The 12601-nt window shown below is 49.2% G+C and overlaps 1 protein-coding gene across 1 annotated transcript in view; it reads left to right on the forward strand.

The window, feature by feature from the left end:
• COL6A3 (collagen type VI alpha 3 chain) overlaps positions 1-12601 on the forward strand; it is a 78625-nt gene that overhangs the window by 51318 nt on the left and 14706 nt on the right. The window contains exons 25-35 of the mRNA XM_041766094.1: positions 130-192; positions 1240-1302; positions 2803-2865; positions 3787-3950; positions 5440-5614; positions 5698-5734; positions 5835-5846; positions 5947-6440; positions 7945-8041; positions 9113-9811; positions 11054-11156. Of these exons, the coding sequence (XP_041622028.1) occupies positions 130-192; positions 1240-1302; positions 2803-2865; positions 3787-3950; positions 5440-5614; positions 5698-5734; positions 5835-5846; positions 5947-6440; positions 7945-8041; positions 9113-9811; positions 11054-11156 (1970 nt within the window). The remainder of the gene's footprint in view (positions 1-129; positions 193-1239; positions 1303-2802; positions 2866-3786; positions 3951-5439; positions 5615-5697; positions 5735-5834; positions 5847-5946; positions 6441-7944; positions 8042-9112; positions 9812-11053; positions 11157-12601) is intronic.

Raw genomic sequence — 12601 nt, forward strand, 5'->3', positions numbered from 1 at the left:
TCCGCACCCCCTCACCCCCACCCCATAGGGCTGTTCTCCTGTCGCCTTGTCCAGGTGTGACTGTAGAGCAGATGGCTGACATTGGTGAAACCATCCTGACACCCCCCTCCATCTTCTTTTGTTTCCAAGGGCAACAAGGGTGGCCCGGGCCAGCCGGGCTCCGCGGGAGAGCAGGGGGCCCGAGGTGCGCAGGTCAGTAACCCCCCCACCCCCCACCCTGCCCAAGGTGTGGCTGCATGCCTTGTGATGTTTCCTGGATGCTTAGTTGTTTGTCTTTAAATGAGGTGAGAGTCAATTTTACAAAATCGGATGCAAAACTAATCATCGTGAAGCGAACAGTTCCGTGGCAGGCAGCTCAGGTGACCATGAGCTCTACACGTGTCCACCTTCCCCAGAGGAGCCCCTTACCCGTTACGCAGTCACTCCCATCTCCCCTCCCTCGGCTCCTGGGAACCACTCATTTCCCTTCTGTCTCTGTGGGTTTGTCTCTTCTGGAAATTTCATGTAAACGGAGTCACACAATATACGGCCTCTTGTGTCCGGCCTCCTCCACTGAGCATCATGCTTTGGAGTTTCATCCACGTAGTGGTGTGTGTCTGCGCTTCCTTCCTTTCGATGGCTGAGGAATATTCCACGGCGTGGACAGACCACAATCTGTTTACCCAGTCGTCGGCTGGTGGACACTCAGACTCTTTCCACCTTTTGGAAATTGTGAATGGTGCTGCCGGGGACATCTGTGCACAAGCTTTTGTTTCAACCCTTGTTCCTCGTAATTTTTTAAAAGATTTTTATTTCTTTATGTTAGAGAGAGAGACAGAGAGAAAGAGAGAAAGAAAGAGAGAAAGGGAGAAGGAGTGAGGAGGGGAGGAGTAAAGGGAGAGGAAGACGGAGAGAGACTGAAGCAGACTCCGCACTGAGCACGGAGCCTGACGCGGAGCTCCATGTCATGACTCAGATCGGGACCTGAGCTGAAATGAAGAGTTGGTCACTGAACTGACTGAGTCACCCAGGCACCCCTTGTTCCTTGTATTTTTTTTTTAATTAACTTCCCCATTTGTGTCCTGCGTTGGAGCTGCTGTTAACAGCTGAGACAGGAGCGTGGTCTCCAGCGGGCTTTCTGGCTGCGCCAAAAAGAGCAGGGCTCTGGGCTCTGTGCCAGGTGCAGGTGTCACCCTGAGTGAGCTTCCTCATGGAGCGCCACCTCCACACAGCACTTACGTTGGCATTTTACCTCTTCAGGGTCCACCTGGTCCCACAGGTCCTCCAGGGCTGATCGGTGAACAAGGCATTTCTGGGCCTCGGGTAAGTCGGTCCGATCGCACCCCCGTCTTTAGCTAAGCAGAGAGTGCAGGGCCTGCACAGGCTGAGGTCCCGTGGGTGGTGTCACTGTAGATAGACTCCCCCTCGCCTCGTTCCTGGCAACACACACCCTGAGTCAGCCTCGGTCCTCACGGCGACTGGCCAGCCTCCCCGAAGAAGTAAGAGACCCTGTTGCTTGGTGCTCTGGGGGCTTCTTTTTTTTCTTTCTTTTTTTAAAGATTTTATTTATTTATTCATAAAGAGACAGAAAGAGACAGGTAGAGACACAGGCAGAGGGAGAAGCAGGCTCCTTGCAGGGACCCTGAGGGGGGACTCGATCCTGGAACTCCAGGATCACGTCCCGAGCCAAAGGCAGATGCTCAACTGCTGAGCCACCCGGGTGCCCCTCTGGGGCTTTTTAAATCCTAGTGCTGCTCCTTCCAAACAGGGCCCAGCTGGGTGGTGAGCACAGAGGGGCCGCCCTGCATCTCCAAAGTCTGAGGCTTACACCTGCTTAAGATCTAACTCAATCTGCCCACATTCTCTGCTAATGCCAAGTTGTTTCACAGGTGGCCCCTTGACATTGCCTTGGGGTTCGGTGTTTAGTGTGAGGCGTTCCCCGTCCTCAGGTCTGACACAGAAGCTGCTCCTTATACTTGCATGGCCACAGGCATGAACATCATCTCTGTGGTTGGTGACAATGAGCAGAAATGTGTCAGAGCTGAGTGGGGACCCAGCACCCAGCGCTGCACACTCGGGCGTCCCTCCTGTCTGACACGGGAGCTCCCCTGTCATTTGTTATGGAAAACCATAGTGACCGAAAACTGGCAAAGAACTGACCTGTTGCTCCATAAAGGAACAAAAGGTCGGACAGTGAAGCAGAAACTTTGTGAGAACCTCTGTTCGCTTAGACATCCTTCCCCGGTTTGCAATCTGAGAAATCCCTATTTTCAAAGCTCCTGTGGTTCTGTTCACATCATTTAAGCTCTGGTTGGTCGAGAGCTTATGGAGTGGGGGTGAGGTGAAGCTCTTCAAAAGGTCACCGATGCCAAGTAGCTGCTAACCCCTGTTGTTGGCATCTTTGTTCTGGTCGTTTCCGGGCTCTGGGGGCTGCGCTCCATTTGAAGAGCTGTTTCTTCATTATTTATTTGCTCCGTCAGTGGATACAGGGACACAGGATTCCACACCTGTGTACCCGGGGGTCAGTGTGCAGGCGTGGACAGGGAAACAAAGCCACATAATATCCGGGTGCTTGTCCTCTCTGGTCAGGGCCTCGGGGTATGTGACTGGTAACAGCAGCATGTGTTCCTCTGGGGAAACAGGTGCCGAGCGGTCAGGTGATACTTTCAGTTTGCATAAGTGGTGTCCGTGCACGCGTGCATTTGGGTCTCCAGCACCGTGCATGGCCCTGAGTGCAGCGGGGTCGGGGGAGGGCAGGGTTCAGGCCTTTGGGCTTGCAGGGTGAATGTTTCATCGACACGCTCCTCTCTCCTCGTGCTGCAGGGAGGTGGAGGGACCACAGGCGTTCCTGGAGAGCGTGGCAGGATCGGTCCCCTGGGAAGAAAGGTGCGTCTTGACAAAAGTAGGGCTCATTTCCTGAGGCCGAGGCCCAGCCAGACTCTCCGTGGCCTCACTCTCTCTCTCTCTCATCTGTCCCTGTGCCCTCCTGCTTCGCTTGCACCAGCTTCCCCGGTCGCCAACCAGGTTGGCCCGTGGGATCCCTGTCTTGTCCCCACCCCAAGGGAACATGTGGGCTGTACTCAGTGGCTTGGCTATCTCATGGCCAGAACCCTCCAGCAGCAGGTGGATGACCTGATTCTGTTCGTGCCGTGGTTTGTGGCTCCTCAGAGCCATCCGAGCAGATTGGGGGCGCCTAGGACAGCTTCCGTGCTGCATTGCACACGCATCCTTTCAACACTGCAGTGCACACACGGAGCTCTGCTGGCCATATTTAGCTTATCCAAGAGGCCCAGATGCCCGACTGTTTTGGATAACGGCAGCTTGTTACATGAAGGCTGTCTGAGAACAGACTTTCCGTAAGCCTTAAGAAAACCACAATTTATCAGAACCAGTCTGGAAGGGCAGCATTTTCTCCATAAAGGAAATGTGTTCATGTGAATCCACAGTTGTCTCTGCGTCTCTTGCTGGTGTTGTTGGGTTTCCCTGCTGAATTCAACGCCCACTGACTTTCCTGGCTTCTTTCCCCTTGTTTCTGTTTCTCTCTTCCCCGTCAGCATGTCCCCGTGCCATGCTAATGCAAGGAACAAACACAGACTTTTCCTGGATTCTTTTCCTGGAGTGTACACACAAGCACTGCGATTTAAAAAAAAAATCATTTTTATCAAAATCTAAAAGATGAAGGGAGCAGCTTGCAGCAACCCTACCGTGAGCATTGCATAGAACACGAATGGCTTAGAATCACATTTTAAGTTGGCTTTGGAACCACAGATGTCTCAGCCTTTTTTTTTTTAATTTTCTTGTGTGTAGGGTGAGCCTGGAGAGCCGGGACAGAAGGGAGGCATCGGGAGCCGGGGCCCTCGAGGGGAGACGGTAAGAGCAAGACGTGCTGTGGCTCATCCTTCGCTAGAAGGCGGGAGGTGGGGAGACAGGGCCTTGCTCTGGGCTAGGCTTCATCATTGCCCTTTAACTGGGTCCCAAATAAGGGTAACTTGATAGTTGCTTCTTGTGTCCTTGGGACCTGACTGAACACAGCAAAACCTTCTGCTTATAAACAGCAAGTGAATTTCAAAATTCACTGAATTCCATCAGAGAAGACTGAGGAAAGACATTTTTTTCCTAAGTGAACGTGGGGACTCGATGAAGCGGGATATACTTTCACTTTCAGTCTTGCAGGAGCTTTTCGCAAAGAAATAAATATCCTTTGGTTAAAATGGAATTGGATCTGCTCAGGTCTCGATCCACATTGAAACCATTTCCTTTGAATGAGACATCCTAGGAATAAAAGTTATTACCTCGGTAACTCATTTAAAAAATGTCATTTAAAAATAATCTATAATAATAATCTATTTGCTCACGAACGATAAGTTCGTAATATATATTTCTATCCAGGGAAGAGAAGTCTACAGAATATTGAGAATTTTTATTTTATTTATTTATTTATTTTTTAGAAGAGAGGTTTTTTTTTTTTTTAATTTTTTTTTTTTTTCCAAGTAAACCACTTTTCTTTTGATACCACAATGGAGAAAAGAGGTTTTGAGTTTTAGAGTAACAAGAAGCTTTAAAAAGAAGTTTCTTATGGAACCTTGTGGTCTAGGGTATATTGTAATTTGCCTTTATAACTTCCTGGTATAGGTTTGTTTGAGGTTTGTGTACAGGACAAAAAAAAGTACAAGTTTTAATACTTCTTGGTTGCATATCGTAGAAGTAGTATAATTTATGACAGATGTCGGTCTGTGGACTACTTCCTTTGGTTTATAAAATGCCCGAGAGAGCTTCTGATTTGTGGTTTAAAACCCACGAGTGCCCTGCCACCAGGAGCCAGGAGGGTGACCTTCTGCAGGCTTTCCAGGACGTCTCTTCACTACGAATGTCTTTGTTTCCTTATTTGAAGCTTTCCTTGTATTGTCTCCCTACATTAAATTCGATGAGGTTCAAAGAATGACGGACAATCATTCTTACAAGGAAAGGTTGAGGGATTCTACTGGTTGAACTTGGATGAAGGCTGAGTCAGGTGATTGCTGCCTTTAAGAAGTGAGGTGTTTAAAAGTAAACCAGTCTCTAGTCCGGTGGAAAGACACTTGATGGGCCCATAAGATGACTCCTTGACCGTCAGGGAGGCCACAGGTTGGGAGGAGGGATTGAGGGTGGTTGTGGGTCTGTCCTTGGAGCTCCTCCAGGATGGATTCCAGCTGGCATGCTTCCCCTCTGGAGCCCAGGGTCAGCTAAATGACTCCTCCTCACTGTCCCTTCTGTGAACAGGAGGTACTAAGCTAGCAGGTGCAAAGGAAGTGCTTCTTAGGAGAAGCGATGTGTAGCCTCAAGCCCAAATATGTGATCCCTTTGATTTGTCATGAGCTTCCAGGTTTCTGGGGTGCAGGGCTATTTATCTTGCAAGGGAAACACTCTTGCCTTCAAAGTTTTCTCCCTATTGGTCCTTGAGCAGTAAAGTCAAATCTACAGGGGGGACCTGAAAATGACCAAGGTTGGCCAGGGTCTACCTTTGCTTCCTCCGTGGGGTTTACTGGGATCCGAAGGTGGTTCCTCAGCCCCAGCATCCGGCCTATCTGTGCTCCTTCTCATCCCCTCTTTCCTTATTCCGCAGGGTCCCAAAGGCAACAGAGGTGACTCCATGGATGTAAGTTGCATGTGTACAGCTCCCGTCCTTGCGCTGTGAGCCCCCGGTTCACCCCCTCATGCTTCTTTCCTTTCCTTTTAAAGCAATGTGCCCTTGTCCAGAGCATCAAAGATAAATGTCGTAAGTACATGATTTTCCACTCTCCGTGACCCCACTTGGTAGGATGTTTGACATTCTCATGTGGTCACCATATTCACTGCTCTCTTCCTTTCTTCCGTAGCTTGCTGCTATGGTAAGTTGATTCCAGCCGTGTGACTGCCCTCCTGCTGAAAGAGGACCCTCCCTTTTCCAGTAAGTAAAGCTTGTCTTTGGAAACCCACCACTTCCCACAGGGCCCCTGGAATGCCCCGTCTTCCCGACGGAGCTGGCCTTTGCTTTAGACACCTCGGAGGGGGTCACCCAAGACACCTTCAGCCGGATGAGGGACGTGGTCCTGAAGCTCGTGGGCGACCTGACCATTGCTGAGAGCAACTGCCCGCGGGGGGCGCGTGTGGCCGTGGTCACCTACAACAACGAGGTGACCACGGAGATCCGGTTTGCCGACTCCAAGAAGAAGTCAGTCCTCCTGGACAAGATCAAGAACCTTCAGGTGGCGCTGACATCCAAGCAGCAGAGCCTGGAAACGGCCATGTCCTTTGTGGCCAGAAACACGTTTAAGCGAGTGAGAAACGGATTCCTGATGCGAAAAGTGGCTGTTTTCTTCAGCAATAAGCCCACGAGGGCCTCCCCACAGCTCAGGGAGGCTGTGCTAAAGCTTTCGGACGCAGGGATCACACCCTTGTTCCTCACGAGCCAGGAGGACCGGCAGCTGGTCAACGCGTTGCAGGTCTGTGCCCTGGGGGCATCGTTGACTCCTCCCTCGGTTCTTCTTGGGCTCTGAGAAGCTTCTCGGGCACCTGGTACCTCCTTGATGAATTCATGCCATGGTTTCCAAAAGCTCCTGGAGGAGGCTGTTGTGATTGGCGACTACTCTAGTGAGATTTCCAGGACAGCCGGGTGGCTCTGGCACTAGAGCGACAGCCACAGGCCTGTGATTTATTGCCACAGGGTCCCCCCTCACATGCTGGAGGAGACACTCCCAGGGCTGACCCTGAGGCCTATAGTCTTCCAATGAGGTCCCCCAAGTGTCAGTGATCCCAGCACCCCCCTCAACACCCCCCTCTCTGAGTCTTTCTCCAGCCAGGAGGCAGCCAAGGGTCAGCCTTTGCTATGAAGCTGCAGAGTGCTCCCTTGTCATTCGCCTTAAATAGCTTGTTCAATTGTTACAATAATAAATATAATTGGCTAATTAATCAATGAATATTTATTTGATGCCCATTCTGGTGGCATTGCTCAAGATGAGTGGGGTGGTGGGCATGATGGGCAAGAGCCCTAGATCCAGCCCACCCACTTTATAGCTTCAAGTCACCGCAAGTAATATGGTCACATCACTTTAACTTGTCTGGGTCTTAGATTTCTTGCCTGCGAAAGACGAGGTCGGGGAGGGATGGTCTCTAGCATCTGTCATTCTAGACTGGGTATTCTATGGTCTTACCACTGCCTGTGTCAGTGAAAGACAGTCTGGTCTTTGGTGCCATCTCTCAGGCCAAACCATAGGCCAGTTTGAGCACAGCGTACTGAGCTTGGGCTTCCAGCTGTCTACCCTTGCAAGGGGTCATTTATGTACATTGGCCCTCCCGTGGGCTGAGGGACCCAGAATCACAGGGTTCTTGACAGCATTGTTTCAGCAAGTTTGAAAAGTCAATTATTCATTCATTAATTAAATGTAATTATTCATTAAATGACCGCTTAGGGATAGTGTCCTAGGCGCCATGATGATGAGCAAGACTTCTTGAATCTTCTAGATGTGATGTTATTACTTGCTTTGTCGGGAAATCCCTTTCTGGGCCTGGGAGAGTGGGAGAGGATGGAGCTAATGATTGTCAGTGGCTGGAATGATTGCCGAAAACAACCATTCTACGGAAGCGCCCACTATTTCCTAGAGGCTAGCCCAGGCCTTTTACATGCATTATCTAGTTGGACATGGGGAGTTTAGGATTCTCCTCATTTCACAGCTGAGGAAACTGGACCCCAGACAAGTTAAATAATCTTCCTGCAGGCCTGGCAGGAAGTGCAAGAGTGGGATCTGAACTGCAGCTCGTCTCCACAGAAGAAAACCTGGGTTGTCCGATTAGGCTCAGGACCTCCTCCCCAACCCCCCACCTGCCCAGAGAAGATACTGATCTGTTGGGAAGTTTATTTTACTGATGTGACTCTCTTCCTCAGCTACATTTTCCAGTAGTTACTTACCACGGACACTCCTACCAAGCATTTTCTTTTGTTTAAACCAGATCAATAACACAGCAGTGGGGCACGCGCTCGTCCTACCCGCTAGGAGAGACCTCACGGACTTCTTGAAGAATGTCCTGACCTGCCACGTTTGCCTGGGTAAGGGGCTTCCCTAGCAGGAACACCCGTTACATCGCGTACTGTGCTATCCATGGGGTAGCATTCGAAAGAACCCTCGCCATCCACATAAAGGGCTAGAGTTAAAGGAAGATTCCTTTTTTTTTTTTTTTTTTTTTTTTTTTTTAATTTTTATTTATTTATGATAGTCACAGAGAGAGAGAGAGAGGCAGAGACATAGGCAGAGGGAGAAGCAGGCTCCATGCACCGGGAGCCTGATGTGGGATTCGATCCCGGGTCTCCAGGATCGCGCCCTGGGCCAAAGACAAGCGCCAAACCGCTGCGCCACCCAGGGATCCCGTAGAGGTTTTTTTTTTTTTTTTTTTTTTTTAATTTTTATTTATTTATGATAGTCACAGAGAGAGAGAGAGAGGCAGAGACATAGGCAGAGGGAGAATAAAGGAAGATTCCTAAAGCCTCACGTTTACCAGTGTAATTCCCATATAAGTAGTTTCCTTACTGAAAGTGGAACCCCTTAAACAGAGCTTCTCTTTGACAGGGAATGATTCATTTTATGGGAAATAAAGGAGAAAGTAGGCTCTGCTTCTATTTGACCTTGGCGTCCAAATTTCAATGATCTGTCTTTGTGATTTTCTGGAACACATTTATTCGAAGAGTGGTGAAGAAATAGTTTTCTTTCCTTTCCTTCTTTTCTTTTTTCTTTTCTTTTCTTTTCTTTTCTTTTCTTTTCTTTTTTTCTTTTCTTTCTTTTCTTTTCTTTTCTTTTTCTCTTTTCTTTTCCTTCTTTTTCCCCACTCCTCCTACCCCTATGTCCTCCCTCCTCCTCCCACGGTTCCTCCTCTTTTTTCTCTTCCTTTTCCTCTTCTTTTAATGCCAATGCCATAGTATACTAACAAGGACTTTAGCTTACTGATTTGTTTCATTTAGTGTTAGCTGATGAAAACTGAAATCTGGCCACAAAGTGGCAGCAAGCTATAGGTGGGTTTCTATATTATGGGATGATTTTAACTGCCCCCAACTCCCAGCACATTGATGTACAATATCTTACTGTGAGGGGTCACAGAATAAATGGGCTACCGTGCTTTTTTCTAGACATCTGCAACATTGACCCGGCCTGTGGATTTGGCAACTGGAAGCCTTCCTTCAGGGATAGGAGAGCAGCAGGCAGCGATGTGGACATCGACATGGCTTTCATCTTAGACAGCTCTGAGTCCACCTCTCTGTTCCAGTTCAATGAGATGAAGAAGTACATAGGGTACCTGGTCAGGCAGCTGGACATAAGCCCCGACCCCAAGGCCTCTCAGCACTTTGCCAGAGTGGCAGTTGTGCAGCATGCGCCCTATGAGTCCCTGGGGAATCCCAGCCTACCGCCCGTGAAGGTGGAGTTCTCCCTGACTGACTATGACTCCAAGGAGAAGCTGGTGGACTTTCTCAGCAGAAGAATGACACAGCTGGAGGGGACCAGGGACCTGGGCAGTGCCATTGAATACACTATAGAGAACGTCTTTGAAAGCGCCCCCAACCCACGGGACTTAAAAATCATAGTTCTGATGCTGACAGGTGAGGTGGAGAAGGAGCAGCTGGAAGAGGCCCATAGAGTCATCTTGCAGGCCAAATGCAAGGGTTATTTCTTCGTGATTCTGGGCATTGGCAGGAAGGTGAACGTCAAGGAGGTGTACAGCTTCGCCAGTGAGCCGAATGACGTCTTCTTCAAACTATTGGATAAGCCGACTGAGCTTAACGAAGAGCCTCTGATGCGCTTTGGGAGGTTGTTACCATCCTTCGTTGGCAGTAAGTCCTACATGGGACAGTGTGGGCCTGGGCCAGGGCTTTCTGCCTGGGGCTACCTGGGACATGGGCCACAGAAAAGACATCTAGTGTGCTGATGTTGACTTGTTCATTCAACACACATATATTGATACCTACCATATCCCAGACATATTTTAGGAGCCAGGGTTGGCAGTGAACACACAGCAGGAGATCCTGTCCCTGTTTACTCACTGATTCAACCAAATTCGTCTGAGCACCTCCCAGCCATAGACCGTGTGTCTCTGAGAGTGAACAGTGGATCAAGCGCACATGTATTATGCATGACATGATCGATGGGGAAGCTCCTAGAAGGAGGTGTGTTGACCTGGGCTTAGCCACCAACCCCACACTTGGAAACTCCTGGGCCTTTGTTAATGTGAATCTCCTCTCTGGGATGCTCACCTTCACCTTCAAAACATATCCATAGCTGCCCCTGGTCACCATGAAAGCCCCCCACTTCCAGGGCTTTCTCATCGTTAATCTGGGCGCTACTTACCGTATCTATTTCATGGCCCGCTGGTTATTCTTTTGCAGTCTGCGGTCCCAGTAGACTGCATGGTCCGTGAAGAGGTGCATTGTTCACCCAGTGCTCAGAGCCTGGCCCAGTGCACAGCCCCAAGTCAGACCAGGCGAGTTATCTAACTAACGAGAGACATCTAGACAATAGGAACAAACATGCGTGTACAGAGAGTTTATTATTCATGGGAAAGGTGAGGACCATGAAAACAGTGTTCCCATGTGTGGAGGTCTGTCCCTCAAAAGTGCTAGAGAAAACCCATGAAGCCAAGGTAAGCCAGCCAGTTCGCCTGGGAGCCACCATCGCTGCCTTCCAAAGATTAAAAGCAAAAGTTTTATTAAACACAACATTGAGAAAACATTGAAAGTAATTTGATTACAGTTTGAGGTTCATGAGCTTGGAACCTGTTAAACTCCGTGCTTGATCTTCTGTTCCTGTCTCCCCCTTACGCTGAGTCAACATTTCCTTCAACCTAATCACCCAAATTTTGCCAAATGGAGGATTTTGGCTGGAGATTCTTTGTGGCTCAAGTACCATTGTGCTTAATGTTTAAATTGACTAGATTCCGCTTGTCTGGAGGAATGAGTTAATTCAACCAATATTTATGGACCACCTGCTGTGTGAGCCATTTAACTCATCAGCAGATTAATCTTCATTTGCATGGGATTCACATGCACTTAAATTTTTTTTTCTCTGTTTCTCTCCAGGTGAAAATGCTTTTTACTTGTCCCCAGATATCAGGAAACAGTGCGATTGGTTCCAAGGGGACCAACTGACAAAGAATCCTGTGAAGTTTGGTCACAAACAATTGTGAGTATTGTAATGATTGTCTTAGAAAGTATAGTGTAGGGGGAGTGCAGAGGTCCTCCAGATAAAGCCCAACATTATGCGTAAAGACATTGAAATCCAGAAATTGTGACTTCCAAAAGGTCACGTGGAGCATTTTTTTCCATCTGTTGTATCCATTTGCTTTTATTGCATAGCAAACTATCCAAAATTTAGTGGCTTAAAGCAGCGATTTATTTAATCTACAGTTCTGTGATTTTTTGTTTTTGTTTTTCTTTCTTTGCTTGGGCTCAGCTGGGCAGTTCTCTGGTCCCTGCTGGGCTCACAGATATGTTTGTGGTCAGAGGCCTGTCCACAGTGGATGGTGGTCAGGAAGGTCTCAGTGGTTGTCTCACCTCTGCTCCACATGGCCTCTCATTCTCCAGGAGGCAGGGTTGGAGGTTTGCTCGTTGGTGAATGGGCAGGGTTCCATGAAAGAAGTCCGAGGGCATGAGGCCTCTTGAGGCTAGGCTGGAACCGGCACGCTGTTACTCCTGCCACATTCCATGGCCAATGCACATCCAATGGCCAGCCAGGCCAATTCAAGAGTTGGGGGCTAGACTCAAGAGGAGGCCCTATCACATTACACTGTGAAGGGCACAGGAATGGAGAGGATGGGAAATTGGGGCCATGTGTCTACTACGCTTGGTATGAAATGATCTCACACAGAAGGGTTGAGTACATTGACTACATTAAGCATTCCAAATCTTAAAATAATTAGTGCTACGATGACACAGGTGATGGTGGTGACACTAGGAGGCACCGGGGATGTTCTACTCGGAAGGCTAACGAGCGAGTGGGGGCTGGGGTAGTTGTACTCATAGGGATGCTGGCCCAGCTCCATCTCTGGTGCCAACTCCAGGAGCAGAGTGGAGGGCTGTGTGGCCGTGTGACAGAGGGCTAGGTGATGATGACATGGTGGCAGAAACTGAGTCCAGGCGCTGTGCCAGACTCCCAAGGGAGTGCCACAGACTGCCATGCTTTTTGGGTAGGAGAGGGTTGTGACGATAGCACCTAGAGGAGATGTGGACTTGAATTATCCTTGACAAACGAGTATGTGGCTTACTCCTGGCTGACCTCCAGCGTGGGGACAGAGAGCCTGCCTCCCTGTCTCACCCCTAAGCCTTCAGCCCTTGCCCATGTCCTTGGAGGGCGGGCTCCATGCTCAGCCGAGCAGACCGACAATCACAGCTGAGGGACCTGTGCCCCTTTCTGGGGCTGCGAGGTGTGTCCTGTGTCACCCAGGTCGAGAGGTTCTTTCTTCCTGGCCTTAACTCTTGTTGTCATTCCTCTCAAACATTCCCTGGCCTGTCCTCAACCTTATTCTTAGGGAAACCACATGAATGACGTAACATAATATCTGAAGTTCTATGACCCCAAGTTGAAAACTTGCTGCTGGAGTCGTAGAGCGTGACAGACCTAAGAATGAA

Source organism: Vulpes lagopus, chromosome 8, assembly GCF_018345385.1.
Source record: "Vulpes lagopus strain Blue_001 chromosome 8, ASM1834538v1, whole genome shotgun sequence".
In the NCBI taxonomy this organism is placed as follows: Eukaryota; Metazoa; Chordata; class Mammalia; order Carnivora; family Canidae; genus Vulpes; species Vulpes lagopus.